Source organism: Capricornis sumatraensis, chromosome 1 (assembly GCF_032405125.1).
Source record: "Capricornis sumatraensis isolate serow.1 chromosome 1, serow.2, whole genome shotgun sequence".
Classification (NCBI taxonomy): Eukaryota; Metazoa; Chordata; class Mammalia; order Artiodactyla; family Bovidae; genus Capricornis; species Capricornis sumatraensis.
In genome coordinates this window covers 2,731,207-2,757,055 of record NC_091069.1, presented here as the reverse complement: position 1 = coordinate 2,757,055, position 25,849 = coordinate 2,731,207, and the positions used below count along the sequence as shown (strand labels likewise).

Below are 25,849 nucleotides of genomic sequence, written 5' to 3'. Positions count from 1 at the left end.
ATGCCTGCTTCCATTCCCAGGTTAGGGGGATTTTCAGCTGTTATGTCTTCAAGCATGCTCCCAGCCCCTTTCTTCCTGCCTTCTTCTTCTGGGACCCCTATAATCATGACTCTTTTTTTCTGTGTCCCTTACAGTGTTTTTAGGAGGGTTTATTCTCTCATATGAGTTTCCCTGGTGGCTCAGATGGTAAAGAATCTGCCTGTGACGTGGGAGACCCGGGTTCGATCCCTGGGTCAGGAAGATCCCCTGGAGAAGGGAATGGCTACGCACTCTAGTATTCTTGCCTGGAGAATTCCATGGACGGAGGAGCCTGGTGGGCTACGTCCCTGGGGTCACAAAGAGTCGGACACAACTGAGCGATGAACACAACACAGCCAGTCATCCTTTCATATGCTAATTCTAATTTTACTTATCTGGGATGATTTCTTTTTTCCACTCTCTCTGCGTTTGTCTCACTTAGATTTTTAAACCCTTCTGTTGAATATTTCCTCCAGAAGCTCATGTTTTTCTGTTTTGTCCTTTAAGGAGGAGATTGCTTCATTTTTTGGAAATTCATGGAGAAATATCAGACAAAAGTCCATCTGTTTAAAAAAAATTTTTTTTGGTATGGCTTCTTCATTTTCCACAAGTTTCACCTTTTCTTTTCTTCTTTTTAATCCTGTAATCTTATTGCATAGATCGTCTGCTGTTTCCCATTTTGAAACTCATCCACAAATAAGGTATTTCCTGGCATAGATAGTTGCACAAGCGTCATTGTGGGAGGGAACAAGATCATAATTAAGGGCAATAAGGATTTCCTTAATGTGTAAGTTCCTTTAGCCTTTACATCCCTGAGTCAGAAAAGGAAGCTTTAAGGTTGTTCCCAGGGCTTCGTCTCTCTAATCCCAGCCTCCAACAGTCCTGCCAATAAACCTTTTCATGCAGGTCTCCACTCAACGCCCTGCCCTCTGCTGCTCAAGCAGAGCTCCACGCAGGCTCTGACTGCGGCCTTGCCCATGCCATCCTCATTGCCAGAGCAGGATTTTGTGTTTGCACCTTGGAGAAGGGGCCTCTCCACTGGTTCCGGAGATCTGGAGCCCAGCACAACCCCTCCTCCCTTCATTTGGCTCTCCTGACGCCTCTCTACTATTTTCCACACCCTGCCCACTTCTGTATGGTCCAGGATAGTAAATGCATCTTTAGCTACCTCCAGGGGGTGATTTTTTTTTTTTTTTCTCTCCGAGTTGCTCTGTGGTACTTTCTGAAAGGAGACTAGAGGAATCTTCAAGTTGGATATGCCCTGATATCTTTTAAATTCTCTTTCTGCTTAAATTAATGAATGCAATTAAATTAATTGGATCTAAGAGTCCTGATTGACATAAAAATTTGTGCCAAGAGTGGAGGCAGGTGGCATTTGCTCAGCAGGCATGAGGGCTCTGAAGAACAGCCTTGCTCTCTCTCTCCATGTAGAACTGCAGCCGTGTGCTGTGCTTTGGGCAGCGAAGTGTGACCAGAAGTGACACACCACACTCCCAGGGAAAAGCACTGTCTCAACGAGCACTCTGTTTTTCAACCAATAAACTTCACTATTGCTACTCTTTCGGCCAAGGCAAGCAGCATGCGGGATCTCAGCTCACTGACCAGGGGCTGAAACTATGCCCCTCGCAGTGGAGGCATGAAGGCTCAACCACTGGGCTGCCAGGGAAGTCCCTACATTTATTTCCTAAGAGCAGTTTTAGGTTCACGGCAAAATTGAGTGGAAAGTATAAACAGTTTCCATAGAACCTCTTGTCTCCACACACACAGCCTCCCCGACTACCGGCATCCTGCACCGCAGATGGTGATCCATGGACCTACACGGACACGCCGTCATCACCCGAGGTCCAGTTTACACTAAGAGTCACTCTTGGCGCTGTACACTCTTCGAAAGTGAAAAGTGAAAACATCCGTCACTCAGTCGGGCCTGACTCTTTGTGACCCCAAGGACTGTAGCCCGCCAGGCTCCTCTGCCCATGGCATTCTCCAGCCAAGAACACTGGAGGGGGTATCCATTCCCATCTCCAGGGGATCTTCCTGACCCAGGGATCGAACTCTGGCCTCACACATTGCAAGTGGATTCTTGGCCATCTGAGCCGCCAGGGAAGCCCTGTGCACCCGATGGGTTTTGACACATGTATAATGGGGTGCACCCACCATCACAGGGTCGTACAGAATCGCTTCAGTGCCCTAAACGTCCTCTGTGCTCTGCCTTTTCGTCCCTCCATCTCCCCTTAATCCCTGGCAACCACTGATCTTTCTACTGTCTGCATAGTTTTGCCTTTTCCAGACTGTCATAAATAGCTGGAATCGATCAGTTTGTCATCTTTTCAGATTGGGTTCTTTCACTTAGTATTATGTATTTATGTTGGTCTGAATGGACCAACATTTATTTATCCATTGGCTTCCTGAAGGACATCTTTTTTTTTTTTTTTGAGGATAATTGCTTTCCAATATTGTGTTGGTTTCTGCCATACATCAACACGAATCAGTCACAGGTATACATATGTCCCCTCCCTTGTGAACGCCCCTCCCATCGCCCACCCCACCCCGCCCCTCTGGGTTGCCACAGGGCACTAGGTTGACCTCCCTGGGTCACACAGCAAACTCGCACTTGCTATCTGTCTTCCATATGGCAATGTATATGTTTCCGTACCCTCTCAGCTCATCCCGCCTTCTCCTTCCCCTACTGTGTCCACAACTCCGCTCTCTATATCTGTGTCTCCATTGCTGCCCTGCAAATAGGTTCATCAATACCATCTTCCTAGAGTCCATACACGTGTGTTAATACACAGTATTTGTCTTTATCTTTCTGACTTACTTCACACTGTATAATAGGCTCTACGTTCATCCACCTCATTAGGACTGACTTGAATACATTCTTTTTTATAGTTGCGTGTGGATAGTTGTGTGAATCACAACAAACTGTGGAAAATTCTTAAAGAGTTGGGAATATCAGACCACCTTACCTGCCTCCTGAGAAATCTGTATGCAGGTCAAGAAGCAACAGTTAGAACCAGAAATGGAACAACAGACTGGGTCCAAATCTGGAAAGGAGTATGTCAAGGCTGTATACTGTCACCCTGCTCATTTAGCTTCTTTAACTCTCACACAGTACATCATGTGAAACGCTGGGCTGGATGAAGCACAAGCTGGAATCAAGATTGCCAGGAGAAATATCAATAACCTCAGATATGCAGATGACACCACCCTTATGGCAGAAAGTGAAGAGGAACTAAAGAGCCTCTTGATGAAAGTGAAAGAGTAGAGTGAAAAAGTTGGCTTAAAGCTCAACATTCAGAAAACGAAGATCATGGCATCTGGTTCCATCACTTCACAGCAAATAGACAGGGCAACAGTGAGAGACTATTTTGGGGGCTCCAAAATCACTGCAGATGGTGACTGCAGCCATGAAATTAAAAGATGCTTGTTCCTTGGGAGAAAAGCTATGACCAACCTAGAGAGCATATTCAAAAGCAGAGACATTACTTTGCCAACAAAGGTCCATCTACTCAAAGCTATGGTTTTTCCAGTAGTCATGTATGGATGTGAGAGTTGGACTATAAAGAAAGCTGAGCACCAAAGAATTGATGCTTTTGAACTGTGGTGTTGGAGAAGACTCTTGAGAGTCCCTTGGACTGCAAGGAGATCAAACCACTCAATCCTGAAGGAAATCAGTCCTGAATAATCATTGGAAGGACTGATGCTGAAGCCACAATACTTTGGCCGCCCGATGTGAAGAACTGATTCACTGGAAAAGACCCTGATGCTGGGAAAGATTGAAGGCAGGAGGAGAAGGGGCTGACAGAGGATAAGATGGTTGGATGGCATCACTGACTCAATGGACATGAATTTGAGTAAGCTCCGGGAGTTGGTGATGGACAGGGAAGCCTGGTGTACTGCAGTCCATGGGGTCGCAAAGAGTCAGACCCGACAGAGCGACTGAACTGAACTTCTGACCTACTTCATTCTGCGTAATAGGCTCTAGGTTCACCCACCTCTTTAGGATTGAGTTGAATATATTCTTTTTTATAGTTGAGTAATATTCCATTGTATATATGTACCACAATTTTTTCTCTTCTCATCTGTCAGTGGACATCTAGGTTGCTCTGAAGGACATCTTCATTGCTTCTAAGTTTCGGCAACTGTAAATAAAGCTGTTAGACATCCTTCTGCAGGATTTTGTATGGACATAAATTTTCACTTTATTTGGGTGAATACTAAGGAGTATGATTGCTGGGTCGCGTGATAAGAACTTGCTTCATCTTGTGAAACACTGCCAGTGTGCTCTAACTCAGCTGTATCACTTTGCGTCTGGCAATGGATGGCGCTCTGTGCTGCTCCGTGCCCTCCCCAGAATTCAGCGCGCTCAGTGCTCTGCCTTTTCGCCATTTCTAACAGGTCTGCTAGGGCTTCCCTCGTGGCTCAGACGGGAAAGCGTCTGCCTGCAACGCGGGAGACCCGGCTTCGATCCCTGGGTCGGGAAGATCCCCTGGAGAAGGAAATGGCAACCCACTCCAGCGCTCTTGCCTGGAGAATCCCATGGACGGAGGAGCCTGGGCTACAGTCCATGGGGTCACAAAGGCTCAGACACGACTGAGCAACTTTACCTTAACAGGTGTGTTAGTGATATCTAGTTGTTGCTTTGATTCGCCTTTCTCTAATGACATATATTGAGCATCTTTTCATGCGCTTATTTGCCGTCGGAATCTCTTCCCTGTTATCTGTTCATGATTTTTGCCCATTTTGAATTACATTCACTTTGTGATTGCTGAGTTTAGAGGGTTTTGTTTCTTGTTTTGAATATTTTGGATAATGGTCCTTTATCAGTTGCATCCTTTGCAAATACTTCCTCCTAGTCTATGTCTTATGTCTGTGGCTTAGAAGATTAAGTCTCTCCCTATTCCCTTGGCATTGTACTCCACAGAGCACAAGTGTTTAATGAGGTCATTAGTACCAATTACCTTTTTCATGTATCATGCCTTTGATTTTGTCTCTAAAAGTCATAACCACACCCAGGGTCATTTAGCTTTTCCACTGTTACTTTCTTTCAGTATTATAGTTTTGCATTTTATAGTTAGATCTGTGATCCATTTTGAGTTAATTTCTGTGCAAGGTGTAAGGTCTAGGTTATTTGCTTGCAGGTTGATGTCCAGTTTCTCCTACACCACTTGTTCAGAAGACTGTCTTTGCTCCATTGTATTTCTTTTACTCTCTTTTCAAAGATTAGTCGACTACGTTTGTCAGTCTATTTCCGGGTCCTCTGTGGCCAACACCATGCTGTCTTGATTACCGTATCTTTATTAGTCTTGAAGTTAGGTCGTGGCAGTCCTCCACCTGTGTCCTTCTGAACCTTTAATATGGACTCAGCTATTCTGGGTCTTTTGTCTCTCCACATAAACTTTAGAATAAATCTGTCAATATCCAGAATAACTTGCTGAAAATGCAAGTAGATCAAGTTGGGGAGCAGTGACATCGTGACAATATCAAGCCCCCTGTCCATGAACATAGAATATCTCCCCATTTATTTACTTCTTTAGGTCTCTCTCATCAGAGTTTTGGTATATAGATCAAGTATACGGCTTGTTAGACTTATACCCAATTACTTCATTTTTGGGAAGCTAATTGCTGACCTAAAGCAATAAGACAGCCAGTTAGTTTACCACCAGCAACAAAACAAGGCCTGTCCAGGAGCAGCAAGTAATTGCAGTTCAGGACCTGCAACTACGGTGAACTGCTCGCAAGTCCAGTAAAGAAAAGGAGACTTTTTTAAGGAGTTAGTGGCTGCGTGAGGTGTTAGTTGCAGCACGCAGGATCTTCTCCGTGTCATATGGGACCTTTTCCCTGCAGTGCATGGGCTCTCCAGCTGTGGTGCGCAGGCTCAGTAGCTCTTCCTTGTGGACTAAGGTGCCCTATGGCATATGGGATCTTAGTTCCCTGACCGATGTTTGAACCCACATACGCTGCACTGCAAGGCAGATTCTTTACCACCGGGCACCATGGAAGCTGCAAGGAAATGCTTTTATAGAGCAGAAGGGGAAGCTGGAAAGGGAAACTAAAAATTAAGTGTCCACTGGAGCAAGCTGGGATTTGACGCACAGTGGGTCTTCTCTAGCTGAGCTGTGACAGCCTGACACTGAGCGATCACCAGGCAAGGAGAAACTCTCTCCCTCCTGTTGGCAGTAGTGGTGTCCTTCCTGCCTGAGAGGCAAGGCCCATCTCCTATGGACACTGTATTGAGTGACCTGTGCATGAGAGCTTCTGCTTCTGTCCTTTCAGCTCTATTTCAGCGAGATTCCCCTTTATAGGCACACCTCTTACTGCACTTTGCCTTACTGAACGTCAAAGATACTGCTTTTTTAAGAAGTGAAGGTTGGTGCATCAAGCAAGTCTGTTCGCACCATTTTCCCAACAGTGTTTTCTTACTTCATGTCTCTATGTCCTATCTTGGCAACTCTCACAATCTTGAAAGCAAACTTTACACTGTTATCGTATTTGTTATAGTGATCTGTGGCCCTTGATTTTAATACAACTCACTGGTGGTTCAGATGATGGTTAGCATTTTTTGGTAATAATTTTAAAATTAAGGTATGGGTATGTGCATTTTTTTAGACACAATGTTATTGCACACTTAATAACCAAGCACAATATAGTGCAAACCTTTTATATGCTCTGGGACACAAAAGGAAAAGGTGTGACTTTCACGCAATGTTCACTTTGTTGTGGGGGTCTGACTATCTGCAATACCTGGATATTGCAATAAACTGCAATATATCTGAGGTACGCGTGTATCAATTATCACATAGTGAAAATGATAATTTGTTCATTACTGGTATACAGGGAAGCAGCTGACTTTTATGTTTACTTTTACCCTGCAACCCTGACATAATCACTTATTAGCTTCAGGTTCTGTTGTCTTTGGATGTTTATATAGATGATCACGTCCTTTGCAGACAGTTCGACTCCTTCCTTCCCCGTCTGCGTGTTTCATTTTTCTTGTCTTATTGCGTGTGCCAGGACTTTCAGTGTGACGCTGAAATGCAGCCACGAGAAGGGACATTCTTGCCTTGTTCTTGATCTTAGCAAGAAAACTCTGATGATGGCATTAAGTATGATGGGATTTTTACACTTTTGGTAAACTTTTACCCAGTTGAGGGCACTTTCCTCTATTCCTAGTTGCTAAGACACATGGCTTTAAACTCCTACTTTTGCTAAACAGCACTTTTGTGAATGCACCATAACGTGGCCTGCCATGAATGAATCGGGGCAAGTCTGGGGCTTGTTATCTGGCTGGACTTTAGCTGTGTATGCTAAGATGCTTCTGTCGTACTGACACTTGGCAACCCTACGGGCTGTAGCCCGCCAGGCTCCTCTGTCCGTGGGAGTCTCCAGGCAAGAATGCTGGAGTGGGTTGCCATCCCCTCCTCGAGGGGACCTTCCTGACCCAGGGACTGAGCCCATGTTTCTTGTGTCTTCTGCATTGGCACGTGGGTTCCTTACCACTAGTGCCCCCTGGGAAGCCCATGATTTTAGCAGAGGGCAGTGATTTAGATAGTACCAAGGGCGGGGGCGGGGGGCCCTGGATATACTGGCACACAGCTACAAAGCCACTTATCTGGAGATGCGGACACCAGAGACAAATATCTTTTGAAGGCCAGACTTTGAGACTAGCTGACACCACCTTAAAAACAGTAAGACTTGAGAAACTCAAGGACTTCGCAGGGCGGCTGGGGGTGGGGAGGTCTCCTTTAACAGTGCTGGTAGTCAACAGGCAATGACGGGCTCAAAGTCCTAAAGGTTTAGGTTAAGACAAGGGCTGAGAATCAGGAACTCTCTCTTACTTTGTAGAAGAATCTCTGAGTCTGCAACTGCCAAGACTGAGTTAACAGAAGACCAAAATTTCAGCTAGTTCACCAGCAAATCCTACCAACAGGTGAATTCACAACCTTACCAGATCTCTCACGAGAAAGCTGGAGCACTCATCAGTCCCGGGAATTGAAATGGGGGTATTTGGACAATCTTGGGTACCTCAGGCACCCTGAATATCCAACCTACCGAGGACCACCTTGAGAAATCAATCCCTGTCATATCTAAAAACTCTCATCTGAGGCGTTATTTCCAAGGTGAAACCTGTCTCCTCCATTTCACCCCCATCTCACCTTGTCTCTAGACTGATACATATGAGTGAGGTCTCAGCAGGACCCATGTGGTCAATTACAAAGTCAGTCAGAAGAGTTTGAGGGGCTTCCCTGTGGCTCAGTGGTAGAGAATTTGCCTGCCAATGCAGATGATATGGGTTCGATCCCTGATCCGGGAGGATCCCACATGGCAAAGAGCAACTAAGTCAGTGTCTCCCAACTACTGAGCCTGTGGTCCGCGAGAGGCCACTGGAATAACGCCCATTTATTTATAGAGAGGAGCCCCCACTCACCACAACTAGAGAAAAGCCTGAGCAGTGAAGACCCAGTACAGCCAAAAATGAAATTTTTTTTTTTTAAAGGGAGAAAGTGAAAGTGAAGTCGCTCAGTCGCGTCCGACTCACCACAACCCCATGGACTGCAGCCTACCAGGCTCCTCCATCCATGGGATTTTCCAGGCGAGAGTACTGGAGTGGGGTGCCATCCCCTTCTCCATCAAAAAAACGGGGGGGGAGAAGAGCTCCCTAAAAAAAAAAGAAAAAAAGTTTGGGGGAAAAAATAAAATCAGGGAACTATGTGGGAACTAATTCTAGAAGTGCTTGGCCAAGAAAGGAGTTGGCAGTTTCAGATACGGTTCCTTCCAGAAGCAAGACCTAGTGGGCTGGCTAGGGAACTGGAAAAGTTCCCATTACTTCCTTTGCTGCTCAGCCAAAACCTGGAACCCACAGTGGCCCACACTAAGGTTAAGTGAACTTTACAGAAACCCCTAGGAATACCTTACAAGAGCTAAGCACTCTCAGTAGAGGGGCAGGCTTGCTGGAGGGTCTTAGCGGTGTTACCTGCTTACCCACCTCAGATTGGGGAGCCTACGTAAGACTCAGCCTCTCCCAAGGTCCTGGGAAAAGCACCAGAGGCACCACAGTGGCTCTCTGAAGGCTGGACGGAATGCCGTGGGAGACACAGGGGCGGAACCAAGCTCCCAGGCCAGTGCAGACCGGGGGCCTGAGGGCAGCAGGGAACACGCTGTGGCATGGTTGTGTGAGGTTCCTCAACTGTTGGCCAAGCTAGCGCACAGTGCAGTGACCCAGTGAGCCAGCCCATGGGGGTCTGGAGACAGCTCTCTTGCCTCTGCACCTGGACAGCAGCTCTGCTGAACAGAAGCTTCACTTGAGCTACTCAATTGCTTACAGCCCCTCACTGAATTTCTAACCATGAGTTCACTCAAGTCCTGGAGCCCCCAAGCAGAAGGAAAGGTTGGCTGGAACCTTCTCCCCAGCTTCACCCAAAGGGGGCCAGTGGACTAAGTCTACCCTGTCTTTGCAGGACTGTTGGAACCCCGGTTCCTGGTGAACCACAGTCCATGAACGTGTCCCGGTTGGGGCTATCTTTATCCAACTCACTGGACAGACCAGGAGGGGGGCCCTTCTGACCTGGAGACTCTTGTCGTTTGGTCCTGAAAACATGAGGTACGAGGCCTGTTGGACGTTTTCTCTCTTCATTCTGCATTTCACCTGCACTCGAGGCACACGGCACCCAAGAGGTTGGCATCCAGCTCCCTAGACTCACCGGTAACGTTCTCTTTGCTGCGAGTGAGACGCTTGTTGCCCTGAACGCAGTGTGGCGCATCCTTGCTCCTGTGCACCATTAGCTCCCAGCCCGGGTCAGCCAGGAGTGCGGACGGCCCGCAGTGCGTTCATGTTTACGCCTGGACGCGGACGGTCTCCGCCAGGTGAGTGCTCCCTGCGTCCTCACCCTTCCGTCCCTGACTCCTGTTGGCCAGGGCTGCTTCGTGCCACCTGCCACCGAAACGCACCGTTTGCTCGCTTCACACCCCAGCCACGTGAAACCAAGGCCACAGCAGCACCCTAGGCCGGAGGGGCACGCTTCCTGGCCGTCCAGGCCTCAGGGGAAGGAGCGGATACCTGATGACACGTGCCCACCAGGCCCCGGGAGACCCTCCTGTGACTCCCACAGGGGGTTACACTCCCCACTCTCCTGACTGCAACGCGTGGACATTAATTTGGGAGCAACTGCCAGGGGCAGAGTGGGTCAACAGAAACCAGGAACGAGGCTCAAACCCGTACCCCTGCATTGGAACAGAGTCCATCACCAAATTGATGGACTTGAGTTTGAGCAAGCTCCAGGAGTTGCTGATGGACAGGAAAGCCTGGTGTGCTGTAGTCCAAGGGGTCGCAAAGAGTTGGACGTGTCTGAGCGACTGAACTGAACTAAACCACTGGACCACTAGGGAAATCCTAGGACACACTGTTTCCAGATACATGGGTCTCTGTGTGTCCACTAGATCAAGCTTATGAATGCTCTCATCCGAATCTTCCAGATCCATCTGATTTGTCTACTTGATCACCAGTCCCTAGAGCGGATGTTAAACGTCTCCCACTTGGGTTTGTGACCTGACTTCTTGCAGGTGTGCCAGCTTCTGATAGATCTGCAGCTGTTCCTGGTGCAAGGCTGTTTGACCTTCCAGGCGATCTGAACCCTTTTTATCATTCAGTGCCATCTTTTCTCTCTAGCAATACCTTTTAAATTCTAGTAACACATCATTTTGGTTACCATGTTTCTTAACTGGAATTTAATCTGAAGAATTTTACGAACAGTCTTCCTGAAATACAATCCACATACCGTACCATCCATCTCCGCCCTCACTGCCTGCCTGTGGGCTTGCACTTACCTGTCACTGCGGACCCTCCATCCACCCCACGTAGTTCTCCAGGTTCTACCCCTTCTCTCCCACCTCCCCCTAGACTGATACCACCCAGCCAGCTCCATTTTCTTTTCCCTCCTACGCCAGTAACACTATCTTTTAGTAGTTAGAATTTTTAATAACCATCTTCACCTTAAATTCTACTCTTTACCCACTTTTCACATCAACTTGGTGTAACTCAATTACAGGTGCCTGAGGACACCCTGCCTGCTCCGTTGCCAAGCCCATCAGCTCCGCTTCAGCTCTGCTGCAGGAGCTGGTTTCACCCTTCCCAAGCGCGCCCGGGGCTAACACCACAGTCACGAAGGCCATTCCTTTCCTGCTGCTGTGACAATGAGAGGAAGAGGCGGCCAGCAAAGCCCTCCCTAGGTGCCCGCTCCCTCCTCACAGCTCCCTGGTCCACTACCCCACAACCTGCAGGGAGCCTCTGGTCTAATAAGAGGAGGCTGGAGCTGGATCTGGGTCAGCCCCTTCCCCGGATCTGAAGGCTCTTCTGCACGGGGGTGCCTGAGCCTCAAACTGGTGAGGGGCACGAGGCAGAGTCCACTTTCCACCGGAGCCTGCACCGCCCGGGACGGGGGTCGGGCACCGGGGCCTCAGGCCAGGCCGGCGCGCTCCAGGTCTTGGGGCAGGATGCGGCCCTTCTTGCGAGCCTTCTCCAGGCGGCGCTCGGCCTTGGCCGCCTTCTTCTTGCGCAGGTTCTGCCGCCGCCGGTCCTGCCGCTGCTGCATCTTGCCCACCACGTGCGCCGTGCGCTTCTCCCAGGCGCGCTGGCGCTGCGCGCGCCTCTTCTCCTTGCGCTTCAGGGCCTCTTGCAGCCGGCGCTCGTCGTCGCGGATCCGCACGCCCTCGGCCTTGTACAGCAGGTTGGTCCAGCGCATCTTGGCCTCGAGCTCCTGGGCCTGCCCTGCGTCCCGGTCCCGCAGCTCCTCCAGCCGGGCCTGACGCGCCTGCAGGCGCTCCAGCAGCTGCCGGTAGTTCTTGCCCGTCAGCGGTGTCAGGTTCCCCTTCAGCTTCTGCCTCTTCTCCTTCCGGCGCTGGGCCTTGCTGGCCGGCTCCTCCTCGGTCACCTCCACCTCGGGGGAGAGGGCGACGCGAGCTGAGGGCCGCTCCCCGCCCGCCCCAGGGGCCCACTTCTGGCCGCCTGACGAAAGCACAGGGCGCGCGCACAGCCCAGCGGCACGGCGCTCACCTTGTTGAAGAGCAGCCCCGGCTGCGCCTGCGTCTCCTCCCTGGGCACCTGCGGGTCCGGCTCGGTGGCCTCCGCCCCCTCCAGTGCCTTGGCTGACTTCTCCTTTGCTCTCAGCTCCCTCCGCTTCCTCTTTTTCCGGTCGCGCTCCTGCTTCCTCCGGCGTCTTTTCTCCAAAACAGCGGCGGACAGCTCTTTGGCGCTGCCCTGTGGGGTGATCCCGCGCTCACTCATAAGGTTCTTATAACAGGGCCCCCAGCTTAGCACGTGCAGTCAGGTCAGGACAAGGGCCGGCGGGGTGCGGCGTTCCTCCCCGAGATGACCTGGCCCCAGAGTGCGCCCGAGACAAGGACGAGGGGACCCTGTGAGAACCACAGCTTCCAGATTCCAGGCGCAGACCACATGCCAGGGCACCTCCCAAAAGGGGCCACTAAGTCCACCCAATGACCCAACAAGGGGCACCTCGTCCTCCATCCGGCCAGACGGGGTAAGGGCAGGGGGCTGGGGCACCGCCACCACCAAATCGGGAGGTTCGGTCAGAACAAGGCAGTGTTGCCTGTGCAGACCCCGGTGCTACACTGAGCCCCGCCCGGCAGACAAGAGTGCTCTGGACCACCGCAGGAACGCAGGGCCCTCGGGCCTGTCCCCCACGGCAGAGGCCTGGGGAGGTCCCCAGGGAAAGGAGGGGAGGCGACCCCACTCAGCACTCAGCACTGAGGCTGGTTCACGTCCTGGAGCGCCGGTCCTGTGGCGGTCCCCTCGGGCAGGTCACCTCATCTCAGGCCCTGGCTCACCTCAGGGGCCGTCAGGGCAATCAGAAGAACGAACGCCCAGGAAGTGCTGCTGAGAGAGGAGCCCGAGCCTCTCAAAGGCCGCAGCAGAGAAGAGCCAGCAGCTCAACATGGGGGCTTAGCCTGCACTGCCCCCCAGATGACACGAACAGCACCTGACCTCCTGCAGAACAGAGGTGCCAAGACCCTCCTGCCAGGCCTGTGACGGCTGGCAGAGCAGGGAGCCGACCTCCGAGAGCACGGGGTGTCTCCTCCTCCAGGTGGGGTGGGGAAAGCCCTGCAGCTCCCAGAGACCCGTGCCCGCCCCCCACCCCACACCTACCTGGCCCCGTGCCTCCTGAATCTTCTCATGCAGGCGCTGCCGCAGAACGTCCAAGGCAAACAAAGAGTCAGGCTCTGCGGCCTGGCCACCTGCAAAGAAGGATCAGAAATCCAGAAGGAGAACCCCTCCCGACCTTTCTGTGCCCCCCCCCGCCCCGGTGCCGGATTCCAAGCCTGAGCCTCCATGTGCGCCCCCCACCCCCACTCCTGTCCAGTGGCCACTGGTGGACCTGCAGGGAAGTTCTAGTGAACTCTTCACCTCTTCAAGCTGCAGTTCTAGTGAAGCTCACCTCTTCACCTCTTCAACTCTTCACCTCCGGGGCAGGGCTTGCTTGTGTAACACGGGCCAAACCCATCTCTGGATTCTTCCAACTTCTGCGGCACCCACCCACACCCAGAGGCAGCTCTCACGACATCACTTCAGAGACTTGAGGGCAGTGAAGCTCGGCGTGCCAGGCCTCTCAGGATCTCAGAGGACACGGCCATGACCCTCCCCGTCCCAGTTACTATATGACCTGGGACGTCTGTGCCCTTCCTGAACTTCCCATCCACCCAGAGACCCTGCGATCTGTCCTCTGCAGAGCCTCACACCATCCCAGTGAACCTGATCGTGCTGTTATGACCAGAGAGGGCCACATACAACACCTATCCCAGATCCCAGGGGGCCCTGCTTGCCTGCCCGGCCCCCTCACCCACGGGGGCCCTGCTTGCCTGCCCGGCCCCCTCACCTGCCGGGGCCCTGCCTGCCTGCCCGGCCCCCTTACCCGCCGGGGCTCTGGTGGAGCTGGTGGCTCCCTCCTCCTCCTCGGCCGCCTCTGGCTTCCTGGCCTCAGACTTCGCGGAGGCCTGGGCCCTGGGCTTCACAGTCTTCTCCTCACGCTCCCGGGGTTTCTTCTGTGCTTTCCTCCTCTTCTTCCTGGGGGGTGCAGCAGCATCTGAGACTTGAGTTTTGCCAGCTGAAACAAGAAACAAGAAAGGGCTGCCACTTCAGTCCCTGTGACGCAGTCAGTAGCTAAGAAGGCCCTGCAAAGGCTTTGATTCCGGAAGGACGCCAAAAGCCAGCCGAGACGGGAGTCGTGGGGACCTTCCTGTGAGCTCAGAGCCACACACCTCCTGGAAAGCAGACTGGTCACACTTATCAATCCCTGAAGAGTGTAACACGCTGACCCAGCGGTCTACTTGTGAAATTCATTCCCGGTGTGCAGATAGATCTGGCCTCAAAGATATTCATCATAGCATCCTTTTTTGAGTGAAAAACTAGGAAAACCCAAATATCCATCCACAGGGACAACGATGGCATGTCCCACAACAAATTATATAGCCCAAAACGGGGTATATCGTTTTGGGCTTCCCAGGTGGAGCTAGCAGTAAAGAATCCACTTGCTAAAGAGATGTGGGTTCGATCTTTGTGTCAGCAAGATGCGCTGGAGGAGGAAATGGCAACCTGCTCCAGTATTCTTGCCTGGAAAAATCCCATGGACAAGGGGAGCCTGGCAGGCTCTAGTACATGGGGTCCGCAAAGAGCAGGACACAACTGAGCGACTGAAAACACGCATACACGCTTTCATGTTAACAGGTGGAAAGGGAATTCTCTGACAGTCCAGGCAAAATGGTTGTCTGAGGAGGCCTTATAAATAGTTGAGAGAAAAAGAGAAGCAAAAGGCAAAGGAGAAAAGGAAAGATATACCCACTTGAACGCAGAGTTCCAAAGAACAGCAAAGAAAGCCTTCCTAAGTGATCAATGCAAAGAAATATAGGAAAACAATAGAATGGGAAAGACTAGAGATCTCTTCAAGAAAATTAAGAGACACCATGGAAACATTTCATGCAAAGATGGGCATAATAAAGGACCTAACAGAAGCAAAATATATTAAAAAGAGGTGGCAAGGATACACAGAAGAACTGTACAAAAAGATCTTCATGATCCAGATAACCACGAAGGTGTGCTCACCTAGAGCCAGACATCCTGGAGTGCAGTCAAGCTGGCCTTAGAAAGCATCACTACAAACAAAGCTAGTGGAGGTGATGGAATTCCAGCTGAGCTACTTCAAATCCTAAAAGATGATGCTGTCAAAGTGTTGCACTCAATATGCCAGCAAATTTGGAAAACTCAGCAGTGGCCACAGGACTGGAAAAGGTCAATTTTCATTCCAATCCCAAAGAAAGGCAATGCCAAAGAATGCTCAAACTACCACAAAATTGCACTCATCTCACAGGCTAGCAAAGTGATGCTCAAAATTCTCCAAGTCAGGCTTCAACAATACATAAACTGACAAGTTTCAGATGTTCAAGCTGGATGTAGAAAAGGCAGAGGAACTAGAGATCAAATTGCCAACATCCACTGGATCACATCTGCTTCACTGACTACACCGAAGTCTTTGACTGTGTGGATCACAACAAACTGTGGAAAATTTTTAGAGATGGGAATACCAGATGACCTTACCTGCCTCCTGAGAAATCTGTATGCAGGTCAAGAAGCAACAGTTAGAACCGGACATGGAAAAACGAACTGGTTCAAAATTGGGATACGTCAAAGCTGTATATTGTCACTCTGTTTATTTAACTTATATGCAGAGTATATCATGCAAAATGCTGGACTGGATGAAGCACAAGCTGGAATCAAGATTGCCGGGAGAAATATCAATAACCTCAGATATGCAGATGATACCACCCTTATGGCAGAAAGTGAAGAGGAACTAAAGAGCTTCTTGATGAAAGTGAAAGAGGAGAGTGAAAAAACTGGCTTAAAACTCAACATTCAAAAAATGAAGACCATGGCTCCAGTCCCATCACTTCATGGCAAACAGATGGGGAAACAGTGCAAACAGTGACAGACTTTATTTCCTGGGCTCCAAAACAACTGCAGCCATGAAACTAAAAGACACTTACTTCTTGGAAGAAAAGCTATGATCAACCTAGACAGCATATTAAAAAGCAGAGACATCACCTTGCCAACAAAGGTCCATATAGCAAAAGCTATGGTTTTTCAGTAGTCATGTGTGGATGTGAGAGTTGGACCGTAAAGAAAGCTGAGCACCAAAGAATTGATGCTTTTGAACTGTGGTGTTGGAGACGATTCCTGAGAATCCCTTGGACTGCAAGGAGGTCAAATCAGTCAATCCCATAGGAAATCAGTCCTGAATATTCATTGGAAGGACTCATGCTGAAGCTCCAATACTTTGGCCACCTGATGCAAAGAGCTGACTCATTGGAAAAGACCCTGATGCTGGGAAAGACTGAAGGCAGGAGGAGAAGGGGACGACAGAGGATGAGATGGTTGAATGGTATCACCAATTCTATGGACAGAAGTTTGAGCAAGCTCTGGGAGTTGATGTCCCTTGGACTGCAAGGAGATCAAACCAGTGAATCCTAAAGGAAACCAACACCGAATATTCATTGGAGATCCTGATTCTGGGAAAGAGTGAAGGCAGGAGTAGGAGTCAGGATGGGGTGGGAGGGCTGACCGATGGTAGGATGGCCGGATGGCATCATGGACTTGATGGACATGAGTTTGAGCAAACTCTGGGAGATGGTGATGGACAGGGAAGCCTGGGGTGCTGCAGTCCATGGGGGTGGAAAAGACTCAGACATGACTGAGCGACTGAACAGAACTGAAATCAGTGGTTAGGACTCCACACTCTCACTGCCAAGGGCTGAGTTCAATGTGTGTTGGGGAACTAAGATCCCATAAGTGATGTGGAAAAGAAAAAAGTGGAGGAAATGTTTACATTTTAAAAGGAAAATGAAAAATGAGTGCACCAAGTAGGGAGCCAATTGGTTCCGGGAGAAGTACACAGGAGAGGAACTAGAAAGATCTAACTTTTCACTGAGTGATGAGAAATTCCCTTAACCCCGAGAGTGAACAGGTTTTCCGGGTATAACGAAAGTCCGTGTCTCCTCTGGTAGGTCCACGCCCCTCCCTGCCGCTCTCCCTCTCCTCCAAGGCTGGACGGGACTTACCAGCCCCGGCTCCCCACAAGGCGTTTTTGTCTGCTTCGCCTATTTGTGTCTATGAGGGGGGCCTGTCACCCCTGCCTCGTACACTGCCATCGGCAGGAACCATCTTCTTCCTCCCTTCTCCCCACACTGCCCACAGTAATGGGCTGAGTAAGTCATTTTTCTCATCAACGCTCACATCAGTCTTTCCACTCAATGTGGAGAGTTGGCCGAGCCTGTTCCACAGAGTCACCTCCTCCAAACCCCAGCCGAGCTTCCTGCCTGGTGGGGCGCACGGCTGAGCCCCCTCGGACCCCGAGACGGGGGCCCCCAACGGGCCAGGGCAGTGGCGCGGCCCTGAGCGTCTCTCACGGTACCTCCCTCTGGTACTCCGCAGGCCTGCTTCACGCGTCTGCGGCTCTACTCCGCCTGAAGACGGCTCAGGGGCGGTGCAGCGGAGTGGGGACGCGAGCGCCGCGGGGGTGGACGGGGTACCCTTTCCGAAGCGCTCTCCGCCCCGGCCCCCCGGGCTGCGCTTTTACCCGATTTGCGCTTCTGCGGCTCGGTGCTGGGCTGGGAGCAGATCTTCTTGGCCAGACCCTGCAGGTAAGCGTCCTTCGCCAACAGAGAAGTCATGGCCGGGGCTCGCTCGCCGTCCTGCTCGGAGCGAGGAGAGCCGGGGTGCCGCGTCCCGGGCCGCCGCCGGGCCCACAGGCCCCGCACGCGAGACAAGACCCTCACCCGCCCAGCGGCGCTCGCCGGAAATCACCACGTGCGCAGGCGCGGCTGGCCGAGCGCCGAGCCGCCGGCGCGCTGCGATCGATTAACCGGGCCTCGATGCCGCCGGAAGAAGCCTTTGGGGCGGGAAACGCAAAGCACTGTGGGGCGGGACGCAAAGCATTGTGGGGCAGAGGCGGCTGCCCGTACGCCCCGGGCGCCCGGTAACCTACGGGGTGACTGGAATAGACCTGTAGTAATTGAGGCCTGTTTGGAGCTCGGCCCCCAAGGGGAAGCTGGCAAGACCGCGTTCGCCCGGAAAGGACTTGCGCGCCAGGCAGGTTCCAAGCCCCGGGGATGCGAGAAAAGAAAAAAAGATGAAGAAAACACGCGGCGGTGTCCCTGCCGAGTGTGTGGCTCCTCGGTGCCTAGTGATAAACTCCGAGTATCGCAGGTGTCGGGTCGCGGGCTGCCATTTCCTCCGTACACTGGGACGCTGACCTCCCTCTGGGAAGGAGACAGGGCGCAGGGTTGACGTCCCGGCTCTTCTGGGGCAACAGCCCCCGCCCCCCTCAGGTGAGCCTGGCTCCGGGCACGCGGCCTCGTGTTCCACCTGGGTTGAGTCCTGCCCCTCTCACTGCACTCCCCAGCTCGGAGACCACGGAGCTCCTCCCTCCCTGAGATGCCGGTAACCACAGCCCCGACTTGGGGGCAGCCGGAGGTTCAGGCGCCCGGGCCACATGATACGGTAGTTTCTCATACATTCACGAAGTACTACCATCAAGGCCCTTCTAGGTCCTAGTCGGCTCTTTCCAGGCAGTGGAAATTCAGCCATGAACCCCATGCTGATAGAGCACCCCGGGGCCCGAAAGCTGACCCGAGGGCCCAGGTTGACTAGGCAGAGCCCAGGGCTCTTTCCCGACAGCCACTGGGAGACTGAGTGGTCCAAAAGCAAGAAAAGGAACCAACCGATGCAAAAGGGCAGAGGTGGTTTTATTCAACAGTCTTTTATTACAAAAATAACCAAGTGTATGCAGCAGCAGCGTTAGGAAGGACCCTGCCTGACTTCCGTGAGAGTGGGCAGCCCCCTTTCTCCACAGCCCTGCAGGGGCAGTCAGCTAGCAGAGGAGCCTCAGGGTGAGGTAGTCGGCAGAGCTGTGCACGGAGGCCAGGCCTTGGCTAGTACTGTCCACTCTGAGCACCTCCCCCCTTCCCCCATGGTAAACAGTATGCACAGGTCAGGTTTCCCAACACTGGGCATCCTCCTGCTCTGCTGCTAGGTCCTCAACGGGACAAATTCTCCTGGAAACTCCCTTCTGGCCAGCCCAGAAAGTAGCAAATAGGAAGGATGGGCCATCCTAAAATGGTAGGGGGCACTCCTTCCCCCCAGCACTCCTAGGTGGGCTGTCCCTGGGCTGATAAGGTTCCCAAGGAAGCCACAGTGGCTCCCCAAGCGGGAACCAGGCTGAAGGGAGCGGAGGCTGGGGTGAGGACTGGATCTCATTCCCAAGATCCTAGGGGCCCTGGAGTGGGGAGGGTGGCAGAGCTCTGGGAGGCTCAGGTGTGTTCCGTGGGGCCGGGGCCACCAGTGTGGGAGTGGGCAGGGGCTGCAGCCTGCAGGGGGCCGCCAGCACTGGGCTCTGGGGACGCGAGCAGAGGGGCTGAGAGGAAGTCAGCGGAGTCTGTGTCCTGGTCCAGCCTCCAGTAAGCTTCGCACAGAGGCAGATCGTTAGCTTCACATAGACTTGAGCTTTTCCACCACCAGAAACCCAGGGAGAGACAGGAGCAGGCAGAGATGAAGCCAGGGAAGGAAAGCAAGATAGAAGCAGTTAAGGAAACACAGACCACACCGCAGACCTGCATCCCCCTCCTCCCCCGTGTGCGGGCCCCTCCACCAAGTAGGCTTGGCTGAGGGGGAGGCATGGGCGCTGCTCCTGCTTCTGGGCCCTCCAGGGGCTCCACAGGGACCCCTTTGGGACCAGCCACTGGCAGGCTGTGTGACCTCAGCAGGTCCCTTCTACTGACCCATTTGTGTCCCTCCTGCCACCCCTTCCTGTCCTGGCTCTAGCTGCCTTCCTCTAGCGGGGAGCTGCCAGCCTGACCACACGCTCCATTCTCCAGTTGCAGGAACCAGCATGTAGAAGTGGTCTCCACAGTCCCTGCGCTTCTCAAGGCCCCTGGGGACAGAGACGCTGTCTCCTCTCTGGGTCTGGGACTCAGCCTGAATGGGGTAGCGGTTAGGAGCAGAGGCCCTGGCGTTCTGTCCTGCAGCCCTGCACCAGCTCTGTGACTTCAAACAGGACGCCAGCGCCTTGAACTCAGGCTCCTGTCTCTAACACGGGGACGATCTGCGGCCACGCCACAGTGAAAGCACCAGCTCTCGTCTAATACGGGGACAGCATGGCTGGCCTCAGCAAGGATGCACGTGGACAGAGCATGGCTCGCGGAAGGCATCCAGGGGGCGAGTGGGGCCTGCCCCGTCCCCACACGTCTCACTGGCTTCCTCCCAAATCCTGCCTCATGCGCCCTCCCTTGCTCCCGCCCCCAGCATCCAGCCTCAGAACCATCCTGGACACAGAGCAGAGTTTCGAGGAGAGTGGAAGGCGAGAGGGAGAGAAACAGCAAATCGTGAGCAGAAAGTGGAGAAGCGAGCGTGTGGGCAGCGGGGATGCACGTGGAGAACGAGCTGAGCGCTGGTGGCTTGGGGGGGGGAGGTGCAGCGGGACACGCCGCCTGTGTAGGGGACGAGCAGGGAGGGGCCCACAACCGGCTGGCCCTGACTCAGCTGAGCCCCGGCCGCCACAGGCATTTACAGACGGAGGGCCTCAGCCTCTCGAAGACCCCAGGCTGGACTAGAAACCCCTCTGGGCCAGACTGATGGCCCAAAGCCAGGACAGGAGGAGCCTGGCTCTCAGGCATTCTCCTGCAGCCCCCACTGCTCTCAGCCTCAAAAGGCAGGCCTAAGCTGCTCTCCTGCAGACATTCAGTCCATGGCCCTGGCCCATGGGGGCCACAGGGGGGCAAACAAGGACATAAGGAGCAACGTCCCCAGCAGGGTCTGAAACCCCCCCAGGGACCACTCTGGACCCCTCCCTGAAGGCTAGTATGTAGGAAGCATTTGCTAGGTGTCTGCTGAGCCAGTACACATCAGAGATGAGAGATGGCCCCAGAACCCTCTGGAAGAGTTTAAACCACTCCAACTGAGCAGTGATGTTTGTCCTTTCCCACGAAGGTAAAGGTGTGAGTGACCGTGAGGGGCGGCACTGGAACCCACACAGAGAAATCCAGCCTCAACCCACAGACACTCTGGCTCTGGGCATCTGTGGCTCCAGCCTGGCCACCACCGGACAGAAAGGGGCAATGAAAATCCATGACAGGAAGACACATTTGTCCAGCGAGGGCGAGGGGGTGCCAACCTGGTGTCTGCTGGACTGAGTCTTGATTTTTCCAAGCTAACAAGGACGGATGTGTGAGGCCTCTCCAGCCTCAGCTTCCCCGTGAGTAAATTACACCTGGATTCTGACTTCCTGGGGCCCCTCCAGCTCAAACTGCCTTGGGTTTCAGGATTCTAAGCAGGCCACGAGAGCTGGTGTCACAGGCCTTGCCCGCTGCTGTAATGGGCCCAGCGTGCAGGAGGGCTGTGGTCTGAATGACGCTGAACTGAATGAGAACTCAGTGGTATAAGTGCCCAGGCCTGGCGTTCAAGGCCACGCTCTGTTTGGATTTTCTCCTCCTCCTTCCCAGGAACCCCCACCCCGACACACACATACAGAGTGGGTATTCAGTGACACCCATGGCAATCACAACCCTGGGCAAGCACTGGGGTCCTGGATGGGGGCTGGGTAGCCAAGAGCACTGGCCCCATGTGGCTGGGCTATTTAGATCTGGATTAGACAGTTATTTCGGAGAGCTGGCCTCCCAGACAGAAACGCTGGCCTGGCACACCCAACCTTCGAGGTTCTCATTTTCATTCTGATGCCTGGGCCCCAGTAGGCAGTATCAGTTGTCTGTTGATCAGACGCTCTGACCCTGACGTCTGCTGTGAAACCCAGACAAAGGGTTCTGCTGCCGAGACCAGGAAGGATTTGGAAACAAGGCTGCTAGGTGGGGCCTGGCACGCCTGCTGGCCGGGCCCCGGTCCGCAGGTCCGCCGTGCGCGGGGTGCAGCCCTATTTGTACCTGGACGAGTAATACTCCTCCTCCAGCTCGTACAGGTCGATGGAGACCTCGTCCCGCAGCGCGATAAGCTTCCGGTCACTCTCCTCTTGCAGGGCTCGCAGCTGCTGGTTGCGCTGGTCGATGGCCTCGTTCACCGACGGGAAGTCGTTGAGGATGAGGAACTGCTTCAGGTCAGACACCAGCTTCATCAGGGACTCGCCAGCTCGGACCTGCGGCCGCGGGGATTGGGGGCGTGGTGAGGGACTGCCTGCCCCCCCGTGCCTGACGCTGGGTAGGCAATGGCAGTGGTGGCCTCCTCTGCAAACTGGGGCCACGGCACTCACACAGGGTCGTCGTCAGAAGTGAGGGACGAGAAGGCGAGGAGGGGGCGGCGGGGTCCCTGGCAGCCCCCGCAGGCACGTGAGTCACTGCCTAGGCAGGTGCCGTTGGGCCTCTGGCTGCCACTCCTGCAGGTGTGACGGCCAATTGCACGCTTTATTCAATCACGTATCCTGCTTCTGAAAACCTCAAACCCCAGACAAAGCTGCCATCCGTTTAACCTGCCCTATTCTTCCTCAGGACCAGCATACCTGCCAGTTGGGGGGGACCCGTTTAGGACCCTGTGGTATGCATTTCCAGCGTGGGTGTGGACCCGTGGAAATGCTTGGTGGCTTTGCTTATCCTGTGGCATGGAAAGGGGTCAAGACGCCTGTCCTGTTTCGTCTGGCCGTTTGCTTCCTGCATTTACAGAACCTTCACTTACAAGGAACCTTCGTTTATAGAGAGCCTGCACTTACAGAGGACCTTCAGAGAGGAAGGGCTGACCTCTTTGTAACCCCTGCCCAGCACTCGACATCGTGACCGTACCCACTACCTGCCAGCCCCTCCCTCAGCTGCTGAGGAAAGCCCTCCCCTGGAAGGGAGTCTCCTGAGAAGCGGTTTGCCCCTCTGCCCCCCGGAAACCCCAGTAGGGACCACAGGCTTCTGGAGCCCAGACTGTCCCCTCCACCTGGCGACTCACGATGTTGGCGGCTCTCACGTGCATTTCGTAGTTGTCCTGCTCGCCCTGAGTGGCCCTTGACACCTGCGTCTCGTCCTCAATCTGCGGGGCAAACGAGAAAGTCCAGCGTGGGCAGGTGCCCTGGCCCACAGGTGCCCGGCGGCGACGGCAGTGCACCCCCACTCGCCACGCCCTGTGGCCCGTCGTGCTCTCTGCACCAGGCGCCGCCCCCAGACCTCCGGCTTCGTGCACCAGCACCCCCCGCCCCATTCTAAGGGGTAACGGGCACCCTCATAGGACCAACAGATGCCCAAGTACGAAGGCTGCTGTGCCAGGTGCAAGGAGGGGTTGCCCCCATCTTTTTAGCTTGGGCAGTCAGTGACCTGCTGAATGGATGAATAAAAGGACAATGTATTTTTTTAAGTGACCATTTACTGAGCACTTTCTGGGTGCCAGGGACTGTGTTAAGCACCTGACCATCGTCTTAGGAAACTCTCACTGAAGCCTCGACCACCTTCCCTGGTGGGCAGACCTGAAGCCGGGACAGACCTGAGCGCACTCCACGTGTCTCAGACGGTCTCTGGAGAAGCCAGGTGTCCTGCCCCACCTGTTCTGTCCAAGGTCCAGGCTATTAGCTGTCCCAACCCACCCACCAGGCCAGGGTGCGGGCAGGGGTCAGGGCACCCTAAATGGTAGGGACCCAGATTTCCCAGGTCCCAATTCCAGCCCTGCTGGATATTCACAGAATATCCTGACTTGGGGCAGGATGCTAAAGCTTCTGAGTCCCTGTTCCCTCCTCTGAAAAGGAACTGGACAGCAATGACCTGCCCTATAGCATTCTTGTGACGATTAAACGGGACGGCACACAGAGGGCCCTCACAGCTCAGCCTGACACTGAAAGTTAGTGAAAGTTAAGTCACTCAGTCATGTCCAACTCTTTGCAACCCCAGGGACTGTAGCCCACCAGGCTCCTCCATCCATGGGATTCTCCAGGCAAGAATACTGGAGTGGATTGCCATTTCCTTCTCCAGGGGATCTTCCTACCTAGGGATCAGACCCAGGTCTCCCACAATGCAGGCAGTCGCTTTAACCTCTGAGTCACCAGGGAACCCAACCGACACTATTAAGGCTCAAACGAGTTCCAGGACTGGAACAGTCATGCAGAATTCCAGCCCACTCCAGTCAGCGGGCTTGCCTGCCCAGAACCAGCCGCCGACCCTCTCTCTGCCCACATGAGGGGCTTTCCCCAGCTGTTTTCGGCAACCACATGCACTCACGACAGTCCCCACAGTGACCGCTTTACGTGGATAACTCATCCACCAGTACAAGGCTGCCATGCTGCAGGGGACACCGAGGCACGGAGAAGTGAGGACGTCATCCAACCCCTTGCTGCCAGTAAGTGATGCCGGGTCCTGGCACTGACTGCAGTCCCCTACAGATGCCTCCCCAGGGCCTGTAATTAGCCGGCTGACTTACCTGTCTGCTGCGGTCACCGCCCCCCCCCCCCCCATCCCAGGCCCTCCCAAACGTTCTCCCCATGGGCACGAGGGCCCTGCCTATGGGCTCACTGCACTATGGCCACCACCTGGCTGGGAGGTTGAAAGCGGACGCCCCGATTCAGCTCTGCTCACCACCGTATTGGTCTCCAAGGGAGCCGGAGACCGGCGGCCCCCACCCACCTTGGCGGTCTTGATGATCTCGGTGAAGTTGTCCATAATGGACTTGACGTCGTCCTTAAGCCGCTTGTTGTAAGACTGCAGCAGCGTCTCCTTGCTCTGCGGCAGGGCTCTCTGCTGGGCCATGGCGGGGCCTGAGGGGGGCACCTGGAACCGAGTCTGGGTGTGAGCAGGCCAGCTCCGGCTTCTCTCCTCGCTGCAGGCACCAGCCTGGGTAGGACCCTCGGGCAGACTCTCCGGAGGTGCCCTTTCCGCCAAACACGCGCTACGGGCTCTCCTCTGGTTCGCGCCCCCTCGGCAGGACCCCGACAACTACCCAGCCGGCGCCGGCGCAGCCCTCTCGGAGGCCAGGCTCACGCACGTCCCCGTCGGCCCGCGCGGGCCCGAAGAGCCGCTCGGGTCCTACCCCGACTCTGCCGCCCCCGTCTCCACGCCGCGGCCCCTGGAGGGCCGCCCCACGAGGCGTCGGGGCTCCTCCGTCCCGGGACCGCCCGCCCTCTCGCCCCGCGCCAGGTGCCTCCGGGCTGCGCGCGCTCCCGCCCGGCGAGGGCCCCCGACCGAATTCGCGGGGGAGTAAACCCCACCAGAAGGACGCCGACCGAGCCACGACGCCCCAGCTCCCTCAGCGGCGTACCTCGCTGGGGGCGGAGTAGGGGACAAGCGCGCGCCCCTGCGGGTCAGTCTCCGCGGCCCTGCCCCGGGCCTCCCACGGCTCTTCCTGCTTTAGGCACCGCCCCCGACCGAGCAGGGGGAAAAGGGAGTTCTTTCTCTTTAAATCCGAAATCCCGCGCCGGCGCCAGTTCTCGCGATCTCCGAGGACGCCTACAAATTACCCACAATACCCCGTCCTTTCTCTCTACGCCAGCCTTTCAAGATGGTGAGTTTGGTTTCTCCCTGTGGTGCTGGCTCTGCCGTCTGAGCTCTATCCGCTGCCATCCTCCTCGGAGCGCGACTGCGCGGGGGTCCCTCCACTGCCCAGAGTGAGGGGCGCCCCGCAGGACCTCGCTCATCGGCCTTGGGGCTGGATAAGACTCCCCGACTTCGCCTGGCAGAGGGGGATGAGGATCCGAGGCGGGCAGCGCCGCAGTGCGGGGCTCGGGGACGGACGGGGCCGAAGCGCGCCGGTGCCCCGGGGGTGGGGGTCCCCTCCATTTCTTGGGGGCCCGCTCAGGGGATCTTGGCCCGC

The 25,849-nt window shown here is 54.2% G+C and overlaps 3 protein-coding genes and 1 long non-coding RNA gene across 6 annotated transcripts in view; 1 reads left to right on the top strand and 3 right to left on the bottom strand.

The window, feature by feature from the left end:
* ABO (ABO, alpha 1-3-N-acetylgalactosaminyltransferase and alpha 1-3-galactosyltransferase) overlaps nt 1-9,798 on the bottom strand; it is a 55,070-nt gene extending 45,272 nt beyond the window's left edge. The window contains exon 1 of the mRNA XM_068970686.1: nt 9,720-9,798. Within this exon, the coding sequence (XP_068826787.1) occupies nt 9,720-9,798 (79 nt within the window). The remainder of the gene's footprint in view (nt 1-9,719) is intronic.
* Nucleotides 9,799-10,949: 1,151 nt separating this feature from the next.
* On the bottom strand, nt 10,950-17,840 carry SURF6 (surfeit 6). 2 transcript variants are annotated; one of them, XM_068977477.1, is made up of 5 exons: nt 17,655-17,840; nt 13,905-14,132; nt 13,178-13,266; nt 12,068-12,271; nt 10,950-11,951 (listed from the first exon to the last, which is right to left on the bottom strand). In XM_068977477.1, the coding sequence occupies exons 1-5, from the start codon at nt 17,746-17,748 to the stop codon at nt 11,472-11,474; spliced, it is 1,095 nt and encodes a 364-aa protein (XP_068833578.1). In that variant the 5' UTR covers nt 17,749-17,840; the 3' UTR covers nt 10,950-11,471. The 2 variants fall into 2 exon arrangements, with proteins under 2 accessions (XP_068833578.1, XP_068833585.1); XM_068977484.1 differs by having other exon boundaries at nt 13,941-14,132.
* A 197-nt stretch (nt 17,841-18,037) lies between these two features.
* LOC138083220 (uncharacterized) lies at nt 18,038-23,359 on the top strand. The gene is made up of 3 exons (XR_011145169.1): nt 18,038-18,405; nt 21,062-21,326; nt 22,101-23,359. It is a non-coding gene; the product is annotated as an uncharacterized lncRNA (long non-coding RNA).
* MED22 (mediator complex subunit 22) lies at nt 18,942-25,350 on the bottom strand. Of its 2 annotated transcripts, XM_068976791.1 has the most exons (5): nt 25,298-25,350; nt 24,667-24,810; nt 23,009-23,089; nt 22,009-22,217; nt 18,942-19,579 (listed from the first exon to the last, which is right to left on the bottom strand). In XM_068976791.1, exons 2-5 carry the CDS (start codon nt 24,787-24,789, stop codon nt 19,387-19,389), a joined length of 606 nt encoding a protein of 201 aa, XP_068832892.1. In that variant the 5' UTR covers nt 24,790-24,810; nt 25,298-25,350; the 3' UTR covers nt 18,942-19,386. The 2 variants fall into 2 exon arrangements, with proteins under 2 accessions (XP_068832892.1, XP_068832975.1); XM_068976874.1 differs by having other exon boundaries at nt 19,459-22,217.
* Between the last annotated feature and the right edge of the window lie 499 nt (nt 25,351-25,849).